Here is a 27997-nt window from a genome sequence, read left to right as displayed (position 1 = left end):
GGAAATGCGTTTTTCTAAGGTACATAAACTTTTGGGATTGACTGTATAGCCAATACATCCTTAAAAAACGAAATTTTGACACGACTTACGATTAAGTAAAAACAAGTTCGATTTGAAGTATTAATATCACACGATTGAAGTATCAAAATATGCTTAATTGAAACATTTATGAAATTGTACCAATATGTTATGTTTTTAAATATTTATTGGGAATGAACTCGTCAGATTACCTACCCTACATGCTACTCTGTTTATTTACTGTAAGAACCACCCGTCTCGCATTTTTTTCATTCCATCGCAAATACTTACTTCTTCCTAAGTTCATACAGTAAGAGCTCAACGATGCCAAGTCGATAGTACATTATCGACATCTGGTGTTTGTAAAGAGAATTGTATACACGCGTCCTAAAGAGCTGATAACACAATCTTTATAATCGTATCGAGTAGTAGTTAATCGACCATCGCTAATGTTTCTCAAAACGTAAGACGATAAGGCGACAGGTAAGTTCATTAGTTTCTTTGATAAACTAACGTTTAAGCACATATTAATAAATATGCAGAGCTAAATATATTCTAATTCATTTCATTATTTACTGATATTTCAATATTATTGTTGTACTTTTCTGCTGTTTACGCCAATTTGACAAAAATGTTCACGTTGTTCGGAAAAAATAATGATAACGCGTGCGCAGTAACAGGCCGTCACGCTTGGCGGCTCCCGGGTGCGTGCGCACCTCGGCGCGACTCGCGGCTTTCAAGAAAAAATTGAACGTACCACTCGTCAGTAAACTGTGAGAGTTCCGCTGCCTCGTCAGGTGAAACGCCGTGTAATTATTAAATTTCTCATGTTAATCGCACCGCCTTGAACACCTTTCGTTTTTGATCGTTCGACGAAAACGAGTCACCGTATCTAAATATCCCGACAAAATCAATGTGCTGCGCCGTCGTACCGGTTAGTCGTCAGTTAACCAGAGGTAACATATTCCTCTGACTTCTCTCGCTGCTTCGGCGTGCTGTTGTGAAAAAACGACTCGGAGATCGAAACGAATATGGATATCAGTCGACCGCAAACCGCGAAGTAAATCCGTCGTCGATGTGGGTCTGGTCAATTCGAATGGTTGGTTGTGCCTAGTCCAGTGCCGTGATCGTCGTGTCAAGAGGGTAAATCGCTATTACGTTATTGATGGCATAACATGCGGATTTCCTTTTGAGCGGAATCTACGTACGGAGGAGGGCAACGAGACGGGTGACATCAAGGAACGAAAATAGAAGTTGTATCGTAGCGTAGAGCCACGTGACAGTAGGGGAACGTCTTTGTAACATCGGCTGTAACTGACAGAAACCTGATTGGAGATAATTCGATGATTGAGTTATGTGCTTACGTTTTCGTATGACGTGAACGATATCGTGGAAATGAAAATGTGCCGATGAACCCCGGATACGTGCAGTGAAGTTGTCTCTCGGTGGGTGCCATTGACCGCCATATTCAGGATAATCGAACGAGACTGGAGGAGACAGTTTCGAAAAAAAGCTGGAAGGTGGTAACGTTGGGTGAGGTGACAAGAACGCTGAAAGGTTAAGGACCGTCCGTTCAACGTACGTATTCACGTGTCGAAATCGCTGGGACACCGGGACAGCGAGAAACCCGTCATCGAGATGGAGTTCAAGTTCAACGTAAATAAACTCTTGCCTAGAAAGATCAACAAGGTCACGCATACCCTTATCCCGGAAAACTTCAGAGGTGATCGCCGTGAATTAAAGTGAGTACCTTTACAATTACTCATTTATCATTTCTTATATTTTACATGAAGTAGAATTAAGTTCTGAACGGGGAATATATAAGAATATAATCTATAAATGCATACGTGTAAATGTACCATGGTACAAAATGTTCGAGCTCCAAATAACGAGGTGGTAGTAAGAAAAATCGGCAACACGTTATTTATCGCGATTGTCATCTTCAAGGTTGTATCGTAATATGGAACGTGCACGGTGGTAGGTACATACTTTCACTTGGCGTCGATGACACCGGCCCGACATGGCACAGTCATTCCCAGTTGCATCTCGATGACTTCCCGGATTACGATCGAGTTCCCCCTCGTACGCCCGTAAATAATCTGTATCCGTCACGTTGGACTACATCTGTTATTAGCAAATCGATGGCGAAAGTAAATGTCAATGAAACGGACACACGTGTTGGCGTGACTTGAATTCTTCGAGAACATGAAACAATCATTTTTGCAACACGGTTTATTGTATTGTCATACGTGTTTCCAGTAGATCCTTCGATTATTATTTTTTGGAACGAAACATTTATTTTAAAATTGCTAAAATTCTGTGTCTCATCAATTATTCGGTTTCACATTCCATCGATCCTCGCAATCGGTTCCTCGGTAAGATATACATGAAACGCTAATAGATGAAACCGCGTGTACTTACAGAGAGACTAATTAAACTAACACCGATAAAACGTCAACCGCAGCGTTAATGTGAGCGACCGTATCTTAACATCCTCGATAAGCATTCGACATTTATCTTCGCAGACTCGAGATTACTCGAGTCGTTTAGCTTTGTTTGTCAAAAAATAGTGTAATGGATTCTTTAGCTTCGCTCCGTCAGCAGGCGAACACGAGAATATTTGCTCTAAGCTGTTTTGCATATTTCGAGATAGTTGATTTCAATACCATGGAGATAAATTAGAAATATAAGTATTTATTCACAATCATTTGAAGTTTCTTCATTCATTCCGACAATGCGAATATTTCAATGCCCAACGCGATGAGACGTAATATTGTATATTCGCTAATGGGTTCTTAATGGATTCTGTGTATTAACTTACACAGTGTACAGTAAATTTTGAAATCCGGAGACGTTCTTATTGTTTGAATTGAAATATTAATGAGGGGCTTGAAAAATTGCAAACAGATCATATTTTCACGTTGCCTTAAAAAAGTAAACGTGATCATTTACTCAGTGGTACTCGATTTCGGAATTTATCTGTCCCCGTCCTGACGTATATACATATGTCAAATTGACCCCAAAATCACGTGATTCTCTGGTACATGGTGATCCATCATCGGCAATGATTATTCCTTCAATGTGTTGTCTCAACATTACACGTTTGTTAGCATAATCGATCGAAATTTGCATTGCAAAGTAGCTTATTGGCTTTATTCCAGTGCTGAGTCGGATCTCGTAACGTATTAACTTATGGTAGCTATTTACGTCAAAATGGTAAAATGTCGATTTCGTTCGATATCATTTATAATAGTCATGAGGTAAAGTTAAAATTACGACATCGCGTCTTAAATGTCTCTTTAACTTTTTAAATTGTCCCTGTACGTCAATCGACACGTGATAGCATAACGCTCGATTGATTTTTCATATGACGCTGCGGCGTCTTCACGTAATAAGGGAATAAATAAGTTAAAGTTAAGCGGTAGGTTCCCTGCTGAGTCAGACGCTAATTTCGAAGCGTCAAAGTATAATCAGATTGTGTAATCGATTTACGAATCACCGTGAACGGGAGGAAAAAAGATCGGAGCCTACTACGGTGCAATTATATGATGAAACGAGCAAAAAGCGTTGTAGCGTGTATGCCATTATATTGCACATTTACAAATTACAATAGTACTTTAAGTAATGAGGATAAATAGATTAAGTTTAGTCAGGTACAGGGATAAAAGATTCTGTGGGAAAAGACAAAAGAAGAGAACAGGAAGCAGAGTCGAAAGTGGAGCATTTGTTTCGTGCTATTTAAGATGTAAACCGCACCTTACAATTTATGACATTGTTAAGACGAACAATTTCAAAATTCCGAGCAATTTCATTCCTTTCACTGTTGAATAAAACAACATGATCTTGGAGAAAGAGTCTTCATCGATTTTGATTACCTATATTGAGTTTTAAAATATGTGCTTCTTGCAAGTTAATACAGCAGAATTCTAATATTTAATAAAAAAATTTGTTTCCTAAAACAATGCCATAATTATTATAAGGAATTAGATATTAGATATAAGAAATTAGATTGAACTAAACAAACAACATGTTAATAAATTCGTTTTTAAATTGATAATATTTGTTTCCTTTAGTGAATCTCAAAGGCAGCTGAGCAAAGTTCTCGACGATATAGGTGAGGCGTCTGCCAGCGCCCAGGGTCTCAACAAGCCAATAACCAGCGCCCTAAAACTACGAGACACGGACCATACAGTTTACTTATTAGTGGACAGCGAAGCTAACAAGTAAGTCGTTTCATCTTAATCCTCACCGTAAACGTCGTGTATACCAAAATTACTGAAAGGAGGTGATTAAAGACAGACGAAAATCATATGCTTGTAAAATGCGATACGTATTCGTACTCGGGGAAATTGTTCGACCTAGTTGCTTGCGCAAAGGACTGGGTAAATAAGGTATGGTTGAAAAGTGCAACCTGAGCTCAGAGGCAAGAATGACGGCCGGAAAGGAAGCTGTATTGCCCGGGATGCGAGGTTTCGCAGCAGTAAAATGGTCGGTGGATCGATATGTCTGGTGTCGCCTTCCCCACAGAAATCCAGCTCTCTCTCACCCTCGCAGAATCCTTCTATACAGGGTGGCCATGATGCGCGCATCCCATAATTTCCTCTTTGGTATAATTAAAAGAAAAACATAAATTGGATTTTTCATATCATCTTTTAGCTGTACCATGACTTATCATCTTGTACAATCTATTTAACATAATAAGCTGAAATTTGCTGAGATTATTTAAGTCAAATACATTCTGCAGAAATTACATCTGCCGTGGTTGAAGATTACTAATTTGTATCTTGCAATTAGCGGTGCAACGAAGTTTCTCGTGGCATTGATCTATGAGTAGATGCTGTAGCATGTATCCCAAGCTTCCTGCCGTTGCATTTGAGTTTAATGATGCGATGTTCGCATTACGGTGAACGTTACTTACATCGCACTCGTGAATCATCAACGTTCAGTGTTTCACTTGATGCTTCGAATCTTCTAGTGGACTGGGCAGCGTTGTGGGTTTATTAAAGACCGGATCGAAGAATCTCTTCATGTTCGACGAGACGGGTGCTCATTACCAACTAAAGCCAAGGTGTGTTCTGGATTTCTACGTGCACGAGTCACGGCAACGCATGGGCCTCGGAAACATTCTCTACGAGCACATGCTCTCTGTAAGTGATTACCGTTGATTCAATTGTTCCTAAGTTATGTACCTGTGTGCGTTTAATCCATCTATTCAAACGTGTGCCCAATAAAAAATATTCGGATTTATAAGGTAAGTTCTGTGCACGCGATTCTTTTTGTATATGATTATGTATGATTTATCATTCGTTGACGTGTTGAGAAAGTAACGTAAGATCGTAATTGATGATCGAATCTTAGCATCTTGTGTTGGAATATCGATTCACACCCGTGGGGCAATTTAGTTCGGATTTAATGATGGATATAAATTGTATAACGTGGATTCTTGCCTTTTACGAATCAAGTTCGAAATTCAACTTTCTGAGATTATGAAAGCAAAAATGAAGGCGAGGAAAGCTGGTTGGGAAACGCAGTACGTGGCTAGATTTTCATCTGTCAGAGTCACGGCAAGTGCTGTTGCTTAACGACACGTAAAACGCTCTCATGCACGTCGCTCGAGTATTTCGATTGCCAGCTGTTGCGGTGGTTTCATGGTAATTAAATCTTATTTATTCCGTTTCCAAGCATTGCATAGAAATGGAGGTGCCTATTTCTCCGAGTTGATTCAGCCACAAATTTTACGTACAGGGTATTAAGTAATCGGGCTGCAAAACCATTATATTTTAATACGAGCTCTTCGTTTTGATTTTGATTTCATAATTCATATTCTACTAAAATGAATACATTTTTACTTGTGACAATATTTTACTCGTCACGCTTTTCCGTTTCACTTTATTCGAACGCGAGTATTTGCGAAAGGAGAATGTTGCGCAACGTTCGACTTAAACAGAATTAGCCTGGTCTTACCCAAGGTTTCCATGGAAGTGGTTTAGATCAAGATCGTAGGGATGCCTTTCTGCTTTTACTCAGGAAGTAATTATGTTTTGTACACATACATACCGTTGGGCACAATCCTCATCCTGTGCGTGTGGGTGGACAGTAATTTTGTACGTGGAACGGAAGTCTAGCAGAAAGTGCTTCTTTCAGATTGTTCGCGTGACATGGATTACTAAAGTTTCATTATTTTCTTCTTTATCGTCGACAATAAACCTGACATTGCAATACCATTCTTTATACTCTGAGAAGTTTATTACACTTAATCCCATCAATTTATCCAATTAAGTTATTTTATTTTGCTATTTGAAACAGCGCTCGGATTATTGAGTCTTTTAAAGAAAATTAAGTAGCTGGCTCTTCCTTTTGAGTTACGCCTCTTTCAACGCTTGCCGATCGATACTCACTTTCTTTGATTTCTTGCAAAACGAAATCGTGGCTTGCGTGCAAACTCTCTAATCACCATTTTCAGCCTAACTGTACGTCTAACTGTCCTTTGTTGTACGTTATATGTGCGTACCGTGAAGTTTCGTACCCATTCTTGTTTCAAACATTTATGTTTTTAAAATTAAAAAAATGTGCAAATTATTTAACGTATGTTCGATATAAATAAAATGAAACAAAATAAAACTGAAAGAAAGTACTTCTACATTTATTGTAAGATTATTGATTCCGTGACTCATTATAAAAAAAGTAGTAGTGTTAGTGGGCTACGATGTCAATTTAATGGATCCCAAAGGAGATCGTGATAAGAAGTTACTGTGCGTGGGCTTTACGATCGAAGGTAGTAGGAAAGGTGACTGAACTCGCCTGAGCTATTTGCTATGCCAGAACTAATTCACTTTCATCATATTATTCGTATTGAAGTAACAATACTTAGAGTGTTATATTTTTTAATTTCCAGGAAGAGAATATTAGGCCGGTGAAGCTGGCGATCGATAGACCTTCGGAGAAGTTCTTAGCCTTCTTAGACAAATACTACGGACTTTCGAAAATTATTCCGCAGAACAATAAGTTCGTCGTGTTCCAAGGATTTTTCGAGGATGGTATGTGACTCTCTTTCCCTTCATCACATGAAGTCTACACTTTTTAAATGTTTATTCATTTTAACAATGGAACTAGTTCGAATAATTCGACTAGCAATTTTCGTGAAATTACGTCTTTCGTATTTATTGAGAACTATTAAATTTCCGCGTTGCGTTGAGATGTCGGAGTACCTATTCTCAATCTGGAAATGGGTTGAGCGTCTCGTTTTCAAGGTTTCTCTGTAAAAGTAAAAGATCGTCCGTGAGTCCATTGTCGATCTGGTTTCAACTCGAGGTACGGGTACGGCAAAACGAAGGTCGAGTTCGTCTTATAGTTTGTCCTTCAACAGCGGCTGCCCTAAATCGGTATTTTCTTACCCGGACAGGCGTAAAATTGCGGTCAATGTTATCCTATGTAATTACATACGCCATTATGCGAATCCGATCGATTAGCGATTAATAAGTCGATCGAACGAGTTCATCCAATTCTTTTAACGCAGGATAACGCGTATATCAATTTTTTTTATCGTATAACGCTTGTTTCATAATTTGCAGAACGCCAAGATGTAAGATCGAATAGATACAGCTTACCCGCGAATAGTTCAATTGACATAGGTGCTTCCAGCAGGGTTCATAACATCGGGAAGAGTAATCCTGGGTATGCATGCTTTATTATTCACTGCATTTAAACTAGAACATTAGCTAACTGATAATGTGATCATATATATTGTCAGGTGGAAGAACTAAAATGTTCTAAACCAGTAAATTTGATCAAATGTTAAACTTAACGGTTCTTCAATTATATTTAAGTAATTATCGACATTGCCTAAGTTAATTAAATAGTTCGTAAAAAGATGAATTCAACAGAATTTATCCTTCTTTCAGCTTGAACGGCGTTCCCTATTCCAGTAACATTGCGCGTACTTCGTTCGGCAGATATGCCGCTGCACGGCCACCGTGTTCCATGGCAAACGTAAGTACGACACCGTAGAATACGATGGCCACCGGAGGAATAAAGAAAGAAAGTAGTTCGAGCGAAATACTATACTGTAATTTCATTCAAAGTAATAAAAAATACATGTTTTTTTATATGAATAATCCTGCGATGTTCTTTAACAATAATAAGTGTTTATGATTAAAATTCAGTAGATCTGTAATTGCATCTTTTTAACATTGAGACATGTTCGTAACATGACGTAATAACATTCATAAGATTAACAATGCATTAACGCTTTTTTTAGATAATCCATAACACCGCTGTGCTTGGTCCATCCGCTGAGCGTACTGGGTGAGTAAAAGCAAAAGATAGCCATCCAGATCGTTGAACGATTTTACAAAGGCTGCTTATATTAATTATATCTATAAATCTCTTATGCACGTATTGTAAGTGCAAAAACCTTCCTGTACACTATCTGTCACGTTGAAACTTTAAATAATTCCTGAATGACCAGATAAGTCGCGCTCTGGACGAGTAATGATATTATTCTAAATTATACTACATACTATAATTATTATGTGATGTGAATAATTGAAAGTGCAATGTGAACGAAGCATCTCAAATTAATTGTACTCATTACAAAGTGGTATTTGATTATTTTGTTCATTAAGACTTAAAGACACCGAAATTTCGTCGTTAGAAGATATTAAGGGAATTGAATAACACGGTAAATATGCGGTATTAACGCCTTTCACTATTTTTACTCGTGTAATATGCTACCTCTTGCCAGCGCACATTTTAATGCGCCAAGAACATACATTATAATCCTTTCTCTTACTTAATCTTTCGAATGCTGGCCCGAGATTTTACTTGAAAACGAGGTCATCTTAACACGTCAGTGGCTGACGGAAATACTGTATACATATAAGTATAGGAATGTTATAAATATTGGTTTTATATAGTCAGCAGATCTCGACGTCGAATTGTTATCTGAATATTTATTTATCCACTCATTGTTAGCTGTAGAGAAACGACATCGCGTTGTTTAGCGTTACGATTATCTGTACTTGTAGAGTTATCAGTGGCAGTTTAAGACAACTTGATGACGAATACGTTATTGATATTATAATATAAAATGAAAATCCTTTATAGTGTCATAAATGTGTTTATAGGAATCCAGGCAATAATAAAATGCTATAAAGGACTTTTCAGCAATTGACTCTTGCAAAGAACAATTATAAATTTTAAGTAATTTTATTAGTTCGTTTGTAGGACACGTTTTCTAACGCACACACACACAATTTATTTATTGATTTATTATTGAATCATCTGCGCATGTATATGTATAATGTATGGACATTGTATTTATTTATCATCATTGTGATATGTATCGATAATTTTCAACTGGTCACATGCACTTGTGCATACGATTAAAAATGAGAAAAGATATTCACCGAATGTACCGCATGGACTTTATTATATTTATTTCCATTTTCGTTGACAGATATTAAGCAATTTCACTTCCATGAAAATACCAGTTCGATATCTCCCAAAATCCTCTGCATAACGGCAGCACGTTCCTTTTTGTTTTGTTTCGAAAGTAAGTAATTTCCTTTCATATGCATACGTGATCGTGCATGATACGTTTACTACATTACAGTATTAACATTAGAACTACTGATATATTTTTTGTAGACGCATTTCTCCATTAAAAACTGTTCATTTTTACCTCTCTTAGTAGTTCTACTGTTAATTCGATTAATTATAATCTACTCTACCTTTTCTTGATCGAAATGGTATATCATATATAAAATATCATCGAATTAAAATTGTCGACTGCATGTTCATTATTAAACAGATTTCCACGACATCTTCATGGATAGTTGGTTTTTCAGTGAAAAATTAAGTGCACCGGCTGAGATCCAACCGAAGCCGGAACGACCACGCTCGTTGAGCCTTTATTCGGAAGAAGAACAGAAACAACGATCAAGCGAATTGTCCACCGTGCCGACTCCCGCGTTATTGGATCATCAACCGACCCCGCTGGCTACGATTTTACGCGAAACTGGGAAAACCGATAACATAAAACCGTCACCGTCGTGTAGCCAAGAAGTAGCCGGTACTAATTCGCACACTCGATTAGATTTAAAATTCTATCATTCCCCTTTGTGGTAAGCACGAAAAATTGAGACAGTGTTAGAAGAAGCTATACTATATTTTGCATGTGCAATAAAATTATAAAGCTTTATATACCTCTCGGAACAAAGTATCATCCGAAAGGTGTAATAATTAAACGACGGTAACATTGGAAAAAGTGTAAGAGTGAAAAAAACATTGATAATAGAATTTTACGAAAGTAGCGTACTGAAGATTGTTACGATATAATATTTTTTATTTATTTCTATCGAAACAGTTAGTAAATTATCGTTGACTATTGTTAATTTATGAATTTACACGGGACGAAAAGGAATAGTAATTTAAATTTATGTTCTACGAAAATTTAGGAGGATCTACACAAGTTTCAAAGAATAGATACGGTAATACTGGATATTTTCCATTCAAGAAGCAGGAATTTATCTACTTTGAACTTCGTATGAAAACATAGACAGATTTATGTTAACATCAATCGAGACATTTAGTAAATCGAACAATTGAGACGGTTACATTAAATTATTAGAAAACTCATAGAACAACAACAGAACGATATTAAATATATAGAACGCATATACATATACCAGCTGGCTTGTAATTTTATACAAGACGTTTTTAATATACCACGAATGTACCTATACGTGATTTATATCTATGTACAATGAATAATTGTTCCTTTTTTTTATATATATCAGGCTCTAGAGAGGCTCATTATTTTCTTTTTAATCTGAAATGTACAACACTTTAATGGAACAAGAACCTTTCGTACAAAATATATTTATTAGTTGTGCTAAAAGACTTTTGTCTTCTTCATCATCGAATCAAAGTGTTTCATCGAACACCACAGTGAAATCAGACAGCAGTGGAATCATCACTATTGATAAAAGAATAAATCATACAGACCTAAGTATATAAAATATTACAATTTATTTTAGCATAATTGTATTATTTAATGTGATCATTCCCTTCACAGTTCTCCTTAAAATCATATACTTGTAACTTCCCTTACTCCATTAGTATTCCCACAAAAATAATTGTACGCGTCAATATTTCCGTTGTCAGTCTCAACATGAACATCACAACGATAAGAACGTTCTACACCTCCCTTTTTGGTATCATAGCGTACGATTTAATTCAAAGTCGAGTTATAGTAAAAATTTAGTTCATACGAAATAAGATAAAACAACTAAGTATCTTAGTTTCATTCAACACGTCGCATATGTAAAAAATAAATTAATTTTTAAACGTCATACTCGGCGCCTTCCATCTTCTCGTCAGTTATCCAGGAAACAAAACTCGCACAGGTCTTGGCATCTAAGTAGATAAGACTCATGAACAGTCCTTCCGCGTAGCCTATAAATAATCCTGCAGTAACGTCGAGAAGATAATGTTTCCTCATTAAGACTCGGGAGAAAAATAGAGTGGCGACCCATAGCAACAATAGTGTAACATAGATATCAGAGATTGGCCACAGGTACTTGAAGAAGTAAAAAATGAGCATCGCGCGAGAAACATGACCTGACGGGAACGAATATTTGTCAGGACCAAAGGTTCTAAGGTCTTCTGCTGGTCTTCTTCGTCTTGTGAATGCTTTTAGTACACCGATAATAATGATATCTAGTGTAAGAGCTGGAAACGATAGAAACAGTTTATGTAAAATCATACAATTTGAAAAATAGAGTGAATTGAAAGTCATGTAAATGGAAAGAGGCTTACCTATGATCAAATTGACTTGCATTTGAAACAATCTGGCATTGTTTAGAATCCAAATAAGTGCTAGCAACGATGCTAGCCAAACTATCCCATGGCATGATACCTATAAATGACGAATTATAACATTTTACGATTGATGAAGAATGTATATAATAAATGTTACACAAGTGCAATAAATAGTAACATATTTGTCTCTTTTTTGCTTACGTACCTCCAATGCCGTGTGATGTACTTTTAATCGTTTCATTGGCATTATGTACTCTACATACTTGACAAAACTTTGTGTCAACAGTTTGTCAAGGTTTAATATTGTTCTTAACATTGGTGGAATTTCTCTCTTTTCACTCTGAAAAACATATTTGAATAAAATCAAGTTTAATCTTATTTCTAGCTATTCAATTTTCTACGACCAGGAATAATAATTTATTTGATAAAAAGAAATAGAAGGTTAACTTTAAAACGTACCAGTCAGCATTAAACACAATAATCATACAAATAGAATTTAAATAAGGGAAAGGAAAATTAAATACCTTGTCCATAATGTATATCACTGTCACTGTACTAATAAACTAAGCACTACAATCATTAGCAGCTAGCCTATTTGGTGATGTAAAATTCTAACTTTTTGTTGTTATCAGAGGTGTCGCGGGTAAGACGATAGTGACGAAGGATAAAGATAAAGAGTAGCCTTAGACAAAACATACAGTGTAATCAACAGCAATCGTGATCAATAGAATAATCGCTGTACAAGCATGACGGATTTCTTTTCTCACACCAAATTTCATGTGTGGTTGTCGCTTACGTAAAAACAAGTGTGACAAAAAATTGAATTGTTATCTATAAAATCGAATTCGACTTTGTCTTATGCACATATATTTACACATTACATACATAATTAATTTAAAGCAATGAGAAATGCCGAGGACGTTCGAAAAATGCAGCACGGCTGGCACACTGGAACTGGTACACTGGAATTGGTAATCGGGTTTCAAACATTCAAACCTTCAAACTGACCAACTGACGCGAGGACAAGAACTAACCAACAACTAACCAACTGTTTACAAGTCTGAAATCCAAGCATCACAGCCAAAGGACACGTGCATTAATTTTTCGATGCAGTGAACTGTGGACTGTTTTATCAAATTATACTTCCAACTTTTACTTGAGGGGTTAATATAAGCAGTTGCAAGAAATGGAAAGAAGCAAACCCAAAACACCAAAACGGTGAGATCCAAAGTACTTATTTAGAGGTCTACATTATTTTTATATCAAGAGCTAACGCGAAATACATTAGTATATTTCATAAATTAAAACTGAGATATATAAAATGAGAAAAAACTTGGACATAATATTTATGTTGTTTTCATATGCATGTCGAGACTAAGATGATTTGAAAGATGTAACTAAGATTTGTATTTTGTATGCATTATATATAGTAAGCCACGCTTTCCTCTCACACCAGACACAGAGAGGAAAGTCGTAGATAGCACAACAAATGCTCATGCAGGCAGACGTCAGAGATCAACGATGGCTCCTTGTGATTTTGCTTTACCACAATGTAAGTTTTCTTCTATACCAATGCATCATGCAAATTAAAATCATTAACCTTCATAGAACACTGGATACTGGAAGTACATATCCTTTATACAATGTTCTATGCAGATCAGTGATTACAATGTCAAGTGGTTTCGTGATACAGCTACTGTAAAAAGAAGACTCGGATTGGATCGTACATCCGTGTTTTCTACACATGGATCAATGGATGGGGCATGTACAACAGGGTCAGAAGGCAATGATACAGAACTTAAGCTTCTTTATGATCAGTATATGCAAAACCTTCTAACGAAGGAAATTTTAAAAAGAAGACAACAAGAGAAGATGCATTTATTTTTTATCCAGTTAGCTACGATAGCCAAGGAATGCAATGACTTGAAAGAAAAGCTGTTCAAACTGAAAATCCGAGAAAGGGACATAATGAATTTGACTAAAATACAGACTGCTATTGATTCACAAATTGCCGATACTAATAATTGCACTCGTAAGAACTGCATAGACACTGTTTAAATGAATTATTATGCAACGGAGGACATGTGTTTTACAATAATGAATCGTTATTTTAATTGCAGTAAAGGAAGATATTCAACCATTAGAGAGTACTCTATCCCAATTATATAGTCACATAAAGCCTTTTGATGTACTCCGCGTAAGTAATATGGTCTTACCTGAAACAACTGAAGAATGGTCTAACATGAGAGAGACGATGGAATCGTGTTCGGAGACATTAAAATCTATTATAGATATCATTGGACTAAGGAAGGAGTCGTATGAGAATGTTAGCAAGGGCGTGAAAGAATTCATTCATATTTTTGACGATATAAAGGAACATCATCAGAGGTATAAATTATGAGTCCTTTACCCTTTAGTATTCATATATACTTCTATTACTAATATAATTTCTCTATATTTATGTAGGTTGGAGAAAGAAATACCTAATTTGCAATTTCTAGTGTTAAAGGGTGCCTCCTTAGCTTTAATGGAAGATCACAATTGATAGATACGAACTTGTTCTGCCACAAATATCATCGCCATTATTTATGGACTACAGATTCTTACACAGTATAAAACTGTGATGTCAGTTTAGAAAATGACACATAAATTGAGATTTGTTTTATCGTTCATCAAATGATGATAACTGAGAACTAGGCTAAGAATTTATATTTTTGTATCTATTATTTGTAAAGAATGTAAATAATAAAAGGTGCACTGGAAATCTATTATCTGTTTCAATGAGATTTTCATATAGAACATCGATGTACGAATTTGTGATACATGGATTGAATTGTCACAGACGAAATTTTCTCTTTTGAAGGATTACGAGTGCGTATATGATAATTTAAGCAGACGTCGCCATATTTTTAAAATTAATAGGTGCTTCACAATTAGTGCAAATTATCGTTACACCACTGTTGTGTGATTACGTCGAACCAAATCGAGCAGAAAAAGGAATTCAGCAACAGAAATCGAAGAATAATTACTTCTCGTTGATATAACGGCAAATAATCTTGGAAATATTCACGAGATGTGATGCACGGAACAGAGACAGCGCTGGCAACGGGATTTGCTTGACATCATCGTCGCGCGCGCTCATTGGCGAGCTGCGAACCGGAGTCGTAAGGGCGCGTGTGTACGCATGACCGCGAGCTCTCGCCATATTTAATTTTTCCCAAATTTTGTGAGCTGATGTTGGAAAGAAAATCGAGGGAAAGAAGGTCGTTCGCTGACAGGCGAACGATTCATGGGACTCGGATCGCGCGATGCTCGTTCGATGGTCGTCGGTGCACCATGAGGGAGGCACCGCGGCGCAGGTCGCGTAACTCGCGTGCATCCAACCCCCGCGGATTTTTCCTTGCCCGCGCGCGATTTTATTCTGCGCATGGAAAGCAATTTTGCCCAATCATAAATAGGGCTATTGTGGGGGGATGGTGTATGCTGCTGGCGCATTTCATACATCCGAGTGTAATGGTAACCAGATAGAGGCGTCGTGCGAGGCTATCGGCCGGTTAGCATCGTGAATACTTACTACTTACTTCCGCCGAAAAATTTCGCCTCCCTCGGCCACCTACTTTTTTCTCTCGTTCGTGTTTTTTTTTTTCACTCCTATCTTTGGTGCACCGCTATTTTTTTTTCCTCCACCGTCCGCCTCCGTCCCTCTCCGTGGCTGCCCGTTCCTCCCTCTCTTTTTTTTTTTTCCTCTCTTTCTCTCTCTTCCCCTCTCGCGCGCAGTACTTTTTTTCTCGCGGCGTGGAAAGCTTACGTATGACGTACTCTGGTGCACGGAACGGAAGTAACACGGCGTGATGCACGACACGTCGTGTGCGCGCGCGCTCTCTCTTTCCTATACGTGTGTACTATGTGCCGTGGTGGAGTAAATCTCGTTGGCGCGTGTGAGCGTACGATCGAGCGAGTGATCTGTGACGTCAGCGGTTCGATCGGTTGTCACCTGTCAACCCAACAACGTACCACTCGTCTTGTCTTACCACGGCTGTCTCGCTCTCCTCCGCGCTCATCTCCGCCGCATCATGAGTAATCGTGTCCTTTCTCGCGCCCACGTTCCTTCTCTCTTCCGCCCACGCGCACGTACACACCGCTACCCCAGAAACCGCATCTCTGTCCCTTGCCCTCTTACTTTTGCTCTCTCTTTCGTCCCGTACCACTCATACCAGCAGCCTCAGCCTCGTGCCGACCACGCAATCCGATCCATTTCCCACCCCCTACTGTCTCCCTCTGTTCCGCGAGTACCAGCGACTAACCTCCTCCCTGCTTAACCCTCGCGGTTCCTCCCTCTCGTCCTGTCCTTTCTTCCGTTCGCCCACCTTCTCTCCCTATATTTCTCCGCTACCCTCTCTTCATTTTTCCCTCTTTCTCCCTCTTCCTCGTCCGTGTCAGCTTCCATCCTTGCCCGCTGATTTTCTCTCACTCTTTTCGGTGATGGAACCACTGGCGTAGCCTCTGTAACCAACAGGATCCATCATCATTGGACGCGGATGAGGAATATATCTCTTCCGTCGAAGAACGTAAACATTCTCGGGACGGATAATGTCGCTCGAAACGAGCGCGAGCGATGTACGTATGCACCCCTAGAACCGGGAGAAATTGCCATCTGAAAGAACAAAGAGATCGCGGAACGGCGCAAGGTATTTATTTCGTATAAAAGTGCTAGCCAGGAAGACTGTACGTACGTTCCTCGCTACGTACACGAAAGAATCATTCGCGGAGGGATGGAAAACGACGCGTACCGGGGCTACACCATTGGTCAGCGGTGTCTATCTATTCGTCTATCTCTTTCGAGCATCGAAAGTGCTCTCTTTCCGGTTGTTTCCCTTCCACCCCTGTCCAGGCAGCAGGCAGCCCCGCGCGCGGTTCGCCCTTCCTGCTTCCCGGTAGCCTCTCTGTCGGGCCGAAAAGCGAACCTTTGAAGCCAGCGAGAGCGCGACCGGTACCCTTCTCGTCCCCTTCAGGCCAAACCCCCGCGCCACCGTCAGCGTTGCTTTGGACCTCCGCGCCGCTCCTGGCTACCACCACCCACACCCGTACCCACCCACCGATATGGCACCCCGCTCGCTTCGCTCGCCGCGACGACCGCAGACACAAAAACAATAACAAATCGATTCGCGAGGGCAATGGGAAGGGGTCAGCGAGAGGTAGGACGACGAAGAAGAGAGAAGAGAGGCAACGGAGAGGGACGGTGGCTGGTACTCTACCTCTGCTCTACGCGTATGCATCTCTTTCTCTCTGTTTCCCCTTGGACTCTCCCTTCTCGTCCTCCGGACTCCCGAGCAGATCCCGCCGCTCTCTTTCCCTCGTTCCGCCCCGTCCCTCTTTCTGGATATTGTATAGAGTACGTTATGCTAAAGTATGCATACACGAGGGTCGGTCCAATGGTCAGGAATCTCGCGAGTTCGTTCTGCGGCAGCACGTATCCGGACGTATTTCTCTCCGTGCCCCCGGTGCGGCTCGCGAGAGAGAGAGTACCGCGTGCACGGTTTTAACTCGCACCGCCGCGCCGGTACTGCGTAACTTCCGGTCGGGACCGGCGGATCTGCCAAGAATCGGCTGTGCCTTCTCGGGATCGTAGATAGAAACCGGGGTGATACCGTGACCGTCGGGACTGGGGGATGATTTACCGTAATGACGACCGGCCTAAATTGCGGTAGGCCACCGGACGGGCATCCGTAAGAACGAATCTTTTATCACTCTTCTTTCGTTTCGTCCACGTTTCACATTACCAACACCAACACGCTCAAAAAGCATTCCAATATTTTTTCTGTTCTCTCTTGGCTTCATCTGTTTGTTTGCTCGCTTTCGAATTAACCGAATACTGCTATCAGCACACCGGACATGCTTCAATCATTTATTTTTCATGCTACGATATGTGAGGAATTACGTTTTGCATCTGCGCATAAGTTTTTCTTCATTAGTGTAATTATCGTAATATTTGTACTCACGTTAATTCCGTTTAATATGAATAATGAACACCAAGGGAAGGACCATTACACTTTTTTTGTATCATCGACTGTACTTATATTTTTTTTCAAATACGACGAATAAATTGAATGATAAATATCATATAATAGGTTTTATTTTAACCCTTTTGCACGATCTTTAATGATCTCTGTATCAGCTGTACATAAAACATTATTTCTGGCCTTTTTAGATACCGCAGCAATTTTCATGATTTAGCAAATGCATATTCGTCGCTTGAAATTATTAACCGCGTCATAATACCGAGTCGCACAAATATTTTGTTCATTTTCAACCAGCAATTTCTCGTTCAACAATAAAGCTGTATTTAAACTTATTTACTGCATTACACGTGTGTGTTATTTGTCTTTTTGATATTTTCTGTAATAAGTTTCCATTATCTGAAATTATTGTTTTACACCTCGTTACACTACGTTGAAAATAAATATTTCACATCTTCACGTAACCATGAAAAGCTTCACCCTCGTTGCACAGGGGTGGACTTAAGATCGTTAACAAATTACACAGCTCTCCAATTTGGTGGTACTAAAATTTTTTTCGCTTTGCCAAGACCCAAATTTATATGAACGTATGTAATCTGGATGGAAAATTAATCTGAAAGCATTGACCGTGGATGGAAGCTGGATGATGCTTGAATAGAATATTTGTTACCATTATTACTATTTGATTTATGAGATAATATGCAGAATACCGCAAATGACAGGGACGAATAATATATTCCTTCATTTTCTTACGCCTGTTTCGAACCAGCGTAAAACGTGTACACGCCGAATCAATAATTTATTTAACTAATAATTACGTACCCCGTAGAACATTTTCAAGATATTTTTTTAATCGATGAATAATTTTTAGTGCTCCATGTGTTTTAATTATATCTTTCGTTATATCAAAATAAAAACATAAGGGGATAAGGATTAATGTTTAGTATAATTATTATCGCATTATAATTATGGGTATCGCCGATATTGAGAAACGAGCCAAGTAATATTACATATAAAATTTCCATTCTGCGATAGCCACATGTACGCAACGACGACCGATCGATGAACTTATTAACAGACACATTTGTTGCGTTTATTTTTACACGAATTCGCTTGCCATACCGGATGAACGACCAGTCGAGGCTAGGTCGAGAACCGGTGCTGTGCGGCGCGGCGCAATCGGAAGTCGTCCGGTTCATTTGGAAATTTTTAAACGGACCAGGTCATTAAAATGATTACTATTTCCCCCGACGGTTTCGCGTACCTGTAATGAGCGCGTCAGCCGAACTTTCGCAAATAATGAGTTCTAAACTCGTTCATCGCCGGCTATATTTATTAAACCTTACAAAATTCGATGTAATTAAACATCGCGTCGTTCAAACTCCCCACAGGAGTTAGCTCATTTGTTGAGTCAAGTAAAAATTTTAGATAAACCGCATCTCCTTTTTCAAAATTGTTTAACATCGATTCATTAATAATTCTTATAAACAGTAAAGGCTGTATTTATACAATTACGTTGATTTAAAGAAGTAAGTAAACAGCGAAGGTTTGAGTCAGTCTGCAGTTTAAAAATATACCATTGCAGACAGATTTCTTGTTTAAATAACAGGTTCAACACTGTGTGTGAATTAATTATAAACAGAATCGAAGAAACGGTTCAGCAGCAGCGACCCGTACATTCGTCCGTTTTTATCGGATAATTTTCGATGATTTCGCGGTGGTAACGTGTATGAGGGCTAAATGCGATTTTACTTTTTATTTCAATTCCAATTTTGACAAGCGATATTTCTGAAATTACACATACATACGTGCACGAATCCGCGCATCTCATTACGAAAATCTGTTGTAATCCCTCTCCCCCTACCTCGTTCCCTCTCCGCGCGAGTGTTGTATGAAAACAATTATCTTCGTTAATTTATTAAGTATGGCACCGAAGGTATGGCGCGGGAAAGCAAACGTATTAACCCGTACGCGATAATTACGATCGCATTGTTCGATGGCTCTAATTATTATTAGTATTTCCTCTATGCAGTGTCCTTTATTTATTTCTGTTGCGTTGCTCCTATTAAAAAATCTCTGGGTACCTAGTTTAGGTGTATCTGCGCACTTCTCACCTTTTAATATCAGTCGCTGTTTAGACTCCTCCGAACCGGTTTCTAAAAGACATCCTGTATTCCTGACATGTGTATCTTTAAGACCGATTTACTTCGATGACGGCAGCCACGTAGTTTCATCTACTTTTCAGGGATCGAAATTCGACTAGGTTTGCTAAGAAGTGGGGGACAAACAATGAATACTGTCCTTTTCGTTGTATTGGGCTTCTCTATTTTAAACTATCCGTTAACCGTTTATCGGGGAAAGTTCGAAAATAGTCTATATCCGCGACGTCGCCGCGCCGGCAGGTCGTCGATTAATATTCACGGGGTTTTCGGTCCCGCGACCAACCGAATACTCGCGCGGACCGTGGATATCCACACACCTTAGTTCGGTCCGCGTGTACCCCAGTACATTACGCTACCTAGTCACCGACGCGTGGTTGCAGATGGAATATGGCATCTGGAGTCTTCACGTTGCGGGCGAACTCTGGGGTGACCCGCGCCTCGCCCGAAGGCACCCGATTCTGCCGCCGAGCGCGACGCAATTGTTGCCGAGGGCCGGGTTCACCCTGAGCGGCCTCCACCTGCCGGACATGGTACCGTTGCCGTTGACGTCCGTGGGATCGCCGCCGTACGGTCCCATGGAGCTGGTGACCAAACGGAACGGCGCCGATGGGGATACCGAGAACAACGAGGAGAACGAAGACGAGGAGAAACGCGACGACAACGAAGGGAACATCGAACGCTCCGATGAAAATGATAACCAGGTATCCTGTTATAAACATATTCAAATAATACATTCGAAAATTATACGACAGTTGATGAAACGTACGATTGAATAAAATGTGTTATTTTTTTGCAATTTTTTAAATCTGTTTCTCTGTCGACCTAATGCGATCTTCAATACATTTGGGATACATTATTTGAATTAAATATGTGGTACTTCACAGGAACGAGGTTTCAATTTTAGATAAAGCTTCCTTTATTAAATCTTAATCATTTATTCTATTAATTCTATAATCGATGATGGCTCTTGAATTTTATACTTATCTGCTGCACGTGACAAATGACCATTGACTGACGTTTCGTTGTATCGGTAATTTGTTTAGTTTTTAGTATAAGATTTGTACTTTTTCGAATACCTACTAATTTATTAAACTTATTAAGAATAAATTATATCTATTCATTATACCATTGTATCTGAAGTATACTTGTCCAAAGCTTTTTATACACTTGCATGTATCATAACAGAACATCATTGATCGTTTTCTTGTCTAACTATATCTTCTTACGAAACATGTTTCGAATTTTCTCAACTGTCTGACAGCTTCATCAAAGACGCGAAACTTAATTTTATATCTCCTAGTTAAATGAACACAAACTATTAGACCAGTTGACAGAAAGTCAGAAAAGTCGCAGAAGTAAATTAGCGAAGTTTCCGTCCATCCGAAATCTCCACCTTTTATTTCAGTTACAAATAAAGGATAATTATTTTTTTACGATTACACGTAGACTTCTATCTCGAAAGAGAATAACGAGAACGAGGACGGTGGGGAAGAAAGCGATACCGGAAGTACCAATAGCTCCCATCGGTCGGCCAACAATAACTTGCCGATGAAACTACTCGACCCTATGGCCTATTTGACTTTTGATAAGGTTCGTTCAATTATCGCAGAAAACTATATTAATTTGGGATCCCAGAAAAATAGACAATCTTCAATGAAGATAGGCAATTGACGACGAGACTCGAGAAGAGACAGACGTGTTAATTTCTCTTGATTTATAATAAAGTTTAATTGCCCGTTAAGGAGTCGCTCGTTTATCGCTTAAAATCATCTTTATTCTGCATGTTCTTTGCACTTAAGATCCCAGATTAATTTCGTGATATTACGTTCCACTTAAATAAACATTCAAATATTTATTGAAACGATATTTAATGATGTTGAACATGAAGCTGACGTTTTAATCATTTCTCGCATTCGTTTTAAAGATAATATTTAAGTATAACTTTTTCAATTTTTGTGAAATTATTCTCATGCTAGCAATACAATTTCACATCGTTCGCCTCGCGTCGTGTCGCCTTGTCTCACATCGTCAGCGCTCGGTTTCGAATTGATTTTTTATTACAAGGCGCGAGGGCGAGCCGCAAATTCGTGAACAGTTACAAACATAATAATTTCACGACTCGAATCAAGACGCAGCTAAACTCGCATCGGTAAGAGTTCTTGCCGAGTTATTTCAGAGTGTACTGCTGGCATTGAACAAAACATCTCCAGAGATAATAATTAATATTTTATATAATAAAACAATGAGGAGTTGAGTCTCTAAGAATGGCGATTTTATGGTTGTTCATTATTATTTTGAAAATTACTGAATTAAGAAAATTAAGAGATTCTCTCTGGTAACACAGGAGGGTACAGTTAGTCCGGTATTAAATGGCTGGGTCCTCGGGGCTTACACCGCGATGCTCGGCAGACTCTCAGCGGCGACTGCTGCCCTCGAAGCAAAAGAATCCTCAAATGTGCCGTCTGACAGCGACTCCGAGAGCGAGCATTCATCTTACACCGAAAAGTATGTGATCTTTCATTTATCAACTCGTTTCCTCTACATTTTCTACATCAGAATCTACTTAACTCTGTTCCACTTATTCATCGAACATTTAAATACTTTTGCACTCGAAGAGTCACATGAGCTAGTCTAATTCTAAGAAAGATCAGTCAAGGAATTCTGGGGCATGGGAATTAATGTGCAGTCAAGAACTATTTCAAATTGAATAAATTCTTTAAAATCGAATCAAACGAACCCAGGTTTTTTTAGTTCCAATTTTTAGCTTCTCACGACGACGTGTACATAGACATTTTCTAATGTGCTAAAATAATTTATTTTTCAGGTCTCGCGGTAGCAGTCCAAACGTTAACAACGCGTATCGCGGTTACTCTTGCGGTTCCTGCGACATGGTCGCGCCCACGAGGCCAGCGTTGCGGAAGCATATCGTCGATTGCCATCCACCTGTGGCCAGTGCAGAAACTGGGGAAACGAAAAGTTGTCCGTCCTCGGGTTGCAACTTTACTACAAACAGCAGATGCGACATGGAGACTCACGTGGCGGCGCACGTGGCACAAGGGATGACGCCCACGGGAAAGAAACGGTCCCTGGCATTGCAACGCGTCAGGTATAGGTACTTAGAACACTTGTTTCACTTATTGTACGCATGTTAGTTTCATGTAGGAAGGATTAAAAAAAATTGCTTTTAGTCAAAATCTCGTGTTTCACTTTTTTATTCGAATCTCCAATAAATACATAAACTTCATTAATCTAAAATCTTTTTACGCCGATTTTACTGGACTGACAGTCACAGTTTGCGATCGGGTAACGAGAGATTAAGTGGCTCCGACTTATTGATACAATTTTATGCGCAGATACGAAAGGGAAGAGTATCGATGCTCGTTGTGCTCGTACGCTTGCACAATCGAGAAAGCGTTCCAGAGGCACCTGAGGGCACACGCGAAGGGTACGGCGCCGGAAACGAGGGTGAGCTGCGCCGTGTGCGGCGCGGACCGCTCGTCCGAGGTCGATCTCAGCAGGCACATGCGGAGGCATCGCGACGACCGCTACTTCTGCTGCGACATTTGCATCTTCCGCACCGTGCAATTGAAAAAGGTAAAATTTTTCCACAGTCAGGAAATATCGCGCGCGAACACGCCTGAAAATAATGGTGTACAGAATCAATGAATTTCAATTGTTTCCAATTTACCGGGTATGGAAAGCCCGTATAATCCGGCGGCCGATCGTAAATTTTACGATATCCCGCAGTTCTTTGAATCTTTCGTAGGACGAGTGGATATTCTACTTCCGTCCGTGAATCACAAGTTTCGTTCAATGCGAAAGTATTGTTTCATGTATGAATCTACGGATTCACAATTCTGCAATTTATTCAACGGTGATGCATAGAGGGTTTTAATGTGAAAGAGAGGTATTGAAGTCTAGTTGAAGAGCCGCGGTGTATTGTTCTCGCCGTGATGTAAATCAATTTATTGCGTTTGGATCATGCCGTGAATTAAGAAGCAGTCACTATTGTAAACGGAATCGATGGGAGGGTGTATATTCAAATTCCAGTGATAATGCTTCGTTATCAAGCTGCTATCATTGTCTTATAAAAATGTTAATTCATTTTAATGAAAGGTGTAACAAAATATTAGTGATCTAATTATAAACCTCCTTGATATATTCCAAGCCGTACCATTCTCGATTTAACTTTTAATATCATAGACGATGACACGAAAGAAAATAGATATTTCTCTTTTGGAAAAACGAAGTTTCATAAAACTAATAACATTCAGCTATTTCTTGATATGAGAATAAGGAATGGACCCTCTCTTTTGTTAGCTCATCCAGCATCGACGTATGCACACGGGCGAGAAGCCGCACCTCTGTCCGCACTGTGCGTACAGGAGCGCGAGACGCGATAACCTGCGTAGCCACGTAAGACGGGTGCATAAGAAGGAGAACCTGTACTGCGACACGTTCAGTCCGCGGGGTATGCTGCTGACGCCGACGGTGGTCGTCGACAGGGACACGCAGAGTCCGGAATCCTCGCCGTCCTCTAACTCAGAGTCAACGAACTAGCGAAACAACGAAGGATGAAATGAAGAGACTCGAAGTCGAGGGGTTCGTCATCGTCGTCGTTTTACACGTCCGAAATTTGTCAATGCGTTCTGCGAATTTATGCGGGAGGAGATTTTATTATACATATATTATGTATACATCGTCAACGCACGTCGCGTTGTCATTATTCGAGCTGTCAATTAAAATGATTGTTCTTTCTGTTTTAAGAAATTCCAAGCTAATTCGTTTTGAAGATTGGCGTCGATGATAAACAATGTCCGTGACGAAACGTCATGGACAAGACCAGTGACGATGAAGCTATATACGTACACAGTCAGAAGTTGTAGAATTATCATTTATCGAATAGAACGAACTTGAAATTCGAAAATGTTTTCCACGCTCTTTTGGGAGGAGACAGCTCGACTACAAAGTAATATACGATTCTCTAATTATAGATTACGAAACGAAGTATACGAGTATAATAGAAACGGTGGCGAAGGTGCGTCGAAGAAAGTACATAATTACGATAACGGAGTCCAACTTCTGGCTAACCATGATAAACTTTGTCCTTAATCAATAACAATTATGTATGTAGAGCATTGCATGCGAACGTCGATAAATTCAATTTAATCTTCGAATTCTAATGTGAAATTCTTATCGTTAGCCGATTTAATTATCGCCTCCTCTTCGTCCTTCGGGACGTTGAGGGACCATACACGAAGCTGCGCATTGGTGCTAGAAACTGTAGACTGGATTTATAGAGGAAGACTGAAAAGTAGAGAAGGAGCTTTCACGGTATGACGTTTTATGTTAGTTTACGCCGTGATGCTAGCAAGGAATTAGCAATTAATTAAGACTGTTCTCCTGCACTGATGGTCAAGGGACTCTCGCGTTAGATATTTATATTTCAGTTAGATATCTTAGAATATGCAATGGAAACAGCTTTCCGAACGTTGAACATGTCGACAGGGTAGAAATGTTTAGCTATATGCCATTTCTTTCTCACAGCACAATATTGATTAGCAACGAGTGATTTTGAAGTCGTCGAAATCCCATTAGGAGAAAGAAACAGCACGTAGATAAACTATATCTATCGTTTACGGGTTTGTCTACACTTTCGACAGGTAGAAGCTGTCTTCATTAGCATATGCCCTGCAGATATCGTTGTATAAAATTAAAAAGAAGAATATGATAGATATAAGTATTCTGGAATTTTGTCTGATAAATCTATCAGAGATGTTTCTGTATGATACCTGATTTGAATTAACTGTATAGACTGCGTAACGCGAGGTCTCCAGCCGCTGGGAAAGGTGCTATTTTGCAAAGATAATTTTACTATCGCGTTTTTCCATGTTCTGGCTCCAACTTCGATTATGATTGTCCAGCTACGTAATTATAATTGTTAACTATCTACACACTGTTATTATTACTACCGCTATTATTAATATTTAAATTGTAAATGCGAATGTGGTACTATTCTTAATACGAAATCAGATAGATGAAAGCAGAGATGCTGCGTGATGTGCTCATCGATCGACGAAGGGCTGCTGGTCGCGAGAAATTTTTATCGAATTTCATAGACAGATAACGATAAGCGTCTTCTGTCGCTGATCGATATTACAATACGTGTGCGTTCGCTTAAAAAAAAAAAGTTGCGTGAACGAACGAAGGAAAATGGACACAGGCAGCGGCAACGTCGTTCGAACAATTTTTCTCTTCGCGCGTTTTAAATAAATAGCTAAGGAATCGTAACAGGCGTGCATCGAGCGCAGAAGTGCAGGATTTTCCAACGAAGCTATAAAATATGCAAGCAAACTCTTATGTGTCTCCACGTGTATCTAACTCTTAAGTCCGAAGGTATAATGGTAGTTTCAAAACGCAAACGCTACTAATGATCGTCGTCCATAATAAGCAACGTCCACCGACGTTCTTGAGGAGAACGTCGGATCTGCTCCGTTCTTAGATCGACGCCAAATAGAATCATCGATCGCAGGTTTTTCACTCTTTAGGATCAGAGACCGTCCCCATCCCTACGAAAAAAGATTCGATTGTGTCATACATTTTCTGCGGTGAAAACGAGATGAGGGGATGGCGATAACGCAAAGCCCAATATATATGGTATAAATGTGTGTCAATTTTTAATGTATCATAACTACGTTCTAGTCGGTAACGGTTTTTAAGGGGAAATATAGCGAGCCATGGGAAGAGGATCTATGTTCTTCTGCGATTATTAAATACGATTTTTTCGCGTCCGAGACAGCAGCATTTCGCGTTGAAAAAGAATAGATAGACGAAAGAATAATCGATAAAGAAAATGAATATGAACGCACTAGTTATTTTCCATTCGTGAAAACTTTGATAATTCTTGAGAGAATGAACAACTGTTTCGATTGTTCTAATTTAATTATTTAATTATTTTATTGTCATTTAACAGAACCCACAGAATTGCTCCTATAGAACAAGCCTAATAACGCGTCAACCAAAACTATTATTTATCAATGTTGATATAAAACGTAGTAAGAATGAATTTATTTAATCGCTAACAAATTCCCAATTGATCAATTGGGAATCTTTCTTCAATTGCCAGAGTGTCACAGCTTGTGACGAATTTTTGTTGACGTCCAAAACGATCTTCTCCAGTCCTTTAAGGAATTTTACTTGATAATTGAATTAACGATAAGATTTAGCTAAAATTTTACATAGGCTTTCGTTTGCATATAAGAAGGTTTGTGTAAAAATTTCAAGGGCCTTCATTGATTTATAACCGAGTTATAACGTTTTCTATTAACTTTCTTTTATTGCGAGTATCAGAAGTGATGAATGATTATTTTAAAAATACTTATGNTTTCCCATAAGACTGTGTAAAATTTGCAAATTTTTATAACGCTATATCTCGGTTATAAAACAATGAAGAGCCTTGAAATTTTTACACACACCTTTTTACATGCAAACGAAAGCCCATGTAAAATTTTAGCTAAATCTTATAGTTAATTCAATTATCAAGTAAACTCCCTTGTACCTTATGTATGTATAGTAAACGGTATACAATATCTTCTTGCGTTTTGATATATGTATTTATCTATTGTATTTAAAACGATATTTTATATTTATAAAACATTTATTCTAACTGTGATTTCGCGATACGCATTTTACATAATAACGCATGATTTTTTCACGTTATTATGCGCGCACTATGACGAATCTTCCTGCGTATAGAAAGATTGAGGGGAAAGTAAAAAGTGAGTAAGGATGGTCGTCTTTTTCTTTCTGTTAGGTAAATTTTCTTGCATAGGCGAGGGGGTATTACGCATGATTCATGCCCCATGTATTTCTGTACGTATGTACGTATGTATTTTTAGTAGATATTCGGTGGTGTTCGCGACAGCGATTCCTAAACGGAGATCGCGAAACGGCAACAATGTTGATCGTCGGATCGGT

General features: G+C 39.0%; 4 protein-coding genes across 16 annotated transcripts; 3 read left to right on the top strand and 1 right to left on the bottom strand.

The window, feature by feature from the left end:
• Positions 1-725: 725 nt before the first annotated feature.
• On the top strand, positions 726-11041 carry LOC108628030 (alpha-tubulin N-acetyltransferase). Its single transcript, XM_026816188.1, has 8 exons — positions 726-1760; positions 4092-4241; positions 4994-5165; positions 6914-7055; positions 7590-7692; positions 7920-8007; positions 8276-8322; positions 9867-11041. Exons 1-8 carry the CDS (start codon positions 1657-1659, stop codon positions 10144-10146), a joined length of 1086 nt encoding a protein of 361 aa, XP_026671989.1. The 5' UTR covers positions 726-1656; the 3' UTR covers positions 10147-11041.
• Positions 11031-15086, bottom strand: LOC108628032 (phospholipid phosphatase 6). Of its 5 annotated transcripts, none has more exons than XM_018029677.2 (4): positions 14871-15086; positions 12047-12181; positions 11839-11938; positions 11031-11751 (listed from the first exon to the last, which is right to left on the bottom strand). In XM_018029677.2, exons 2-4 carry the CDS (start codon positions 12155-12157, stop codon positions 11363-11365), a joined length of 600 nt encoding a protein of 199 aa, XP_017885166.1. In that variant the 5' UTR covers positions 12158-12181; positions 14871-15086; the 3' UTR covers positions 11031-11362. The 5 variants fall into 5 exon arrangements, with proteins under 5 accessions (XP_017885166.1, XP_017885167.1, XP_017885168.1 ...); XM_018029678.1 differs by lacking the exon at positions 14871-15086 and adding an exon at positions 14058-14146; XM_018029679.2 differs by lacking the exon at positions 14871-15086 and adding an exon at positions 12727-12815.
• On the top strand, positions 12968-14609 carry LOC108628031 (uncharacterized). 2 transcript variants are annotated; one of them, XM_018029673.2, is made up of 5 exons: positions 12968-13059; positions 13272-13393; positions 13535-13873; positions 13962-14229; positions 14308-14609. In XM_018029673.2, exons 1-5 carry the CDS (start codon positions 13028-13030, stop codon positions 14384-14386), a joined length of 840 nt encoding a protein of 279 aa, XP_017885162.1. In that variant the 5' UTR covers positions 12968-13027; the 3' UTR covers positions 14387-14609. The 2 variants fall into 2 exon arrangements, with proteins under 2 accessions (XP_017885162.1, XP_026671990.1); XM_026816189.1 differs by lacking the exon at positions 12968-13059 and having other exon boundaries at positions 13306-13393; positions 13498-13873.
• Positions 15087-15091: 5 nt separating the features above from the next.
• LOC108628029 (zinc finger protein 625) lies at positions 15092-27403 on the top strand. Of its 8 annotated transcripts, none has more exons than XM_026816187.1 (8): positions 15777-15851; positions 16854-17233; positions 20401-20721; positions 21467-21610; positions 22365-22525; positions 22845-23132; positions 23374-23614; positions 24341-24580. In XM_026816187.1, the coding sequence occupies exons 3-8, from the start codon at positions 20401-20403 to the stop codon at positions 24578-24580; spliced, it is 1395 nt and encodes a 464-aa protein (XP_026671988.1). In that variant the 5' UTR covers positions 15777-15851; positions 16854-17233. The 8 variants fall into 8 exon arrangements, with proteins under 8 accessions (XP_017885157.1, XP_026671988.1, XP_026671986.1 ...); XM_026816185.1 differs by having other exon boundaries at positions 15778-15851; positions 16854-17567; XM_018029668.2 differs by lacking the exons at positions 15777-15851; positions 16854-17233 and adding an exon at positions 15092-15394.
• Positions 27404-27997: the final 594 nt, after the last annotated feature.

The sequence above is a fragment of the Ceratina calcarata genome, unplaced genomic scaffold (assembly GCF_001652005.2).
Source record: "Ceratina calcarata isolate Rehan_Ccalc_2016 unplaced genomic scaffold, ASM165200v1 scaffold493.2, whole genome shotgun sequence".
NCBI classification, from domain to species: domain Eukaryota; kingdom Metazoa; phylum Arthropoda; class Insecta; order Hymenoptera; family Apidae; genus Ceratina; species Ceratina calcarata.
This window is presented reverse-complemented; position numbering and strand designations above follow the sequence as displayed.

Bases quoted from the DNA above. Each gene is read 5' to 3' on its own strand.
- LOC108628032 (XM_018029675.2), bottom strand. From the start codon at position 12,620: ATGAAATTTGGTGTGAGAAAAGAAATCCGTCATGCTTGTACAGCGATT. The intron at 12,182-12,539 runs GTATGTTTTGTC...TATGTTTTTCAG, and splicing joins CGATTGCTGTTGATTACACT to AGTGAAAAGAGAGAAATTCC. The intron at 11,939-12,046 runs GTACGTAAGCAA...CGTCATTTATAG, and splicing joins TACATCACACGGCATTGGAG to GTATCATGCCATGGGATAGT.
- LOC108628030 (XM_026816188.1), top strand. From the start codon at position 1,657: ATGGAGTTCAAGTTCAACGTAAATAAACTCTTGCCTAGAAAGATCAAC. The intron at 1,761-4,091 runs GTGAGTACCTTT...TGTTTCCTTTAG, and splicing joins GGTGATCGCCGTGAATTAAA to TGAATCTCAAAGGCAGCTGA. The intron at 4,242-4,993 runs GTAAGTCGTTTC...CGAATCTTCTAG, and splicing joins GTGGACAGCGAAGCTAACAA to TGGACTGGGCAGCGTTGTGG.
- LOC108628029 (XM_026816184.1), top strand. From the start codon at position 19,750: ATGAAAACAATTATCTTCGTTAATTTATTAAGTATGGCACCGAAG. The intron at 20,722-21,466 runs GTATCCTGTTAT...GATTACACGTAG, and splicing joins CCGATGAAAATGATAACCAG to ACTTCTATCTCGAAAGAGAA. The intron at 22,526-22,844 runs GTATGTGATCTT...TTTATTTTTCAG, and splicing joins CATTCATCTTACACCGAAAA to GTCTCGCGGTAGCAGTCCAA.
- LOC108628031 (XM_018029673.2), top strand. From the start codon at position 13,028: ATGGAAAGAAGCAAACCCAAAACACCAAAACG. The intron at 13,060-13,271 runs GTGAGATCCAAA...CATTATATATAG, and splicing joins AAACCCAAAACACCAAAACG to TAAGCCACGCTTTCCTCTCA. The intron at 13,394-13,534 runs GTAAGTTTTCTT...TTCGTGATACAG, and splicing joins TGATTTTGCTTTACCACAAT to CTACTGTAAAAAGAAGACTC.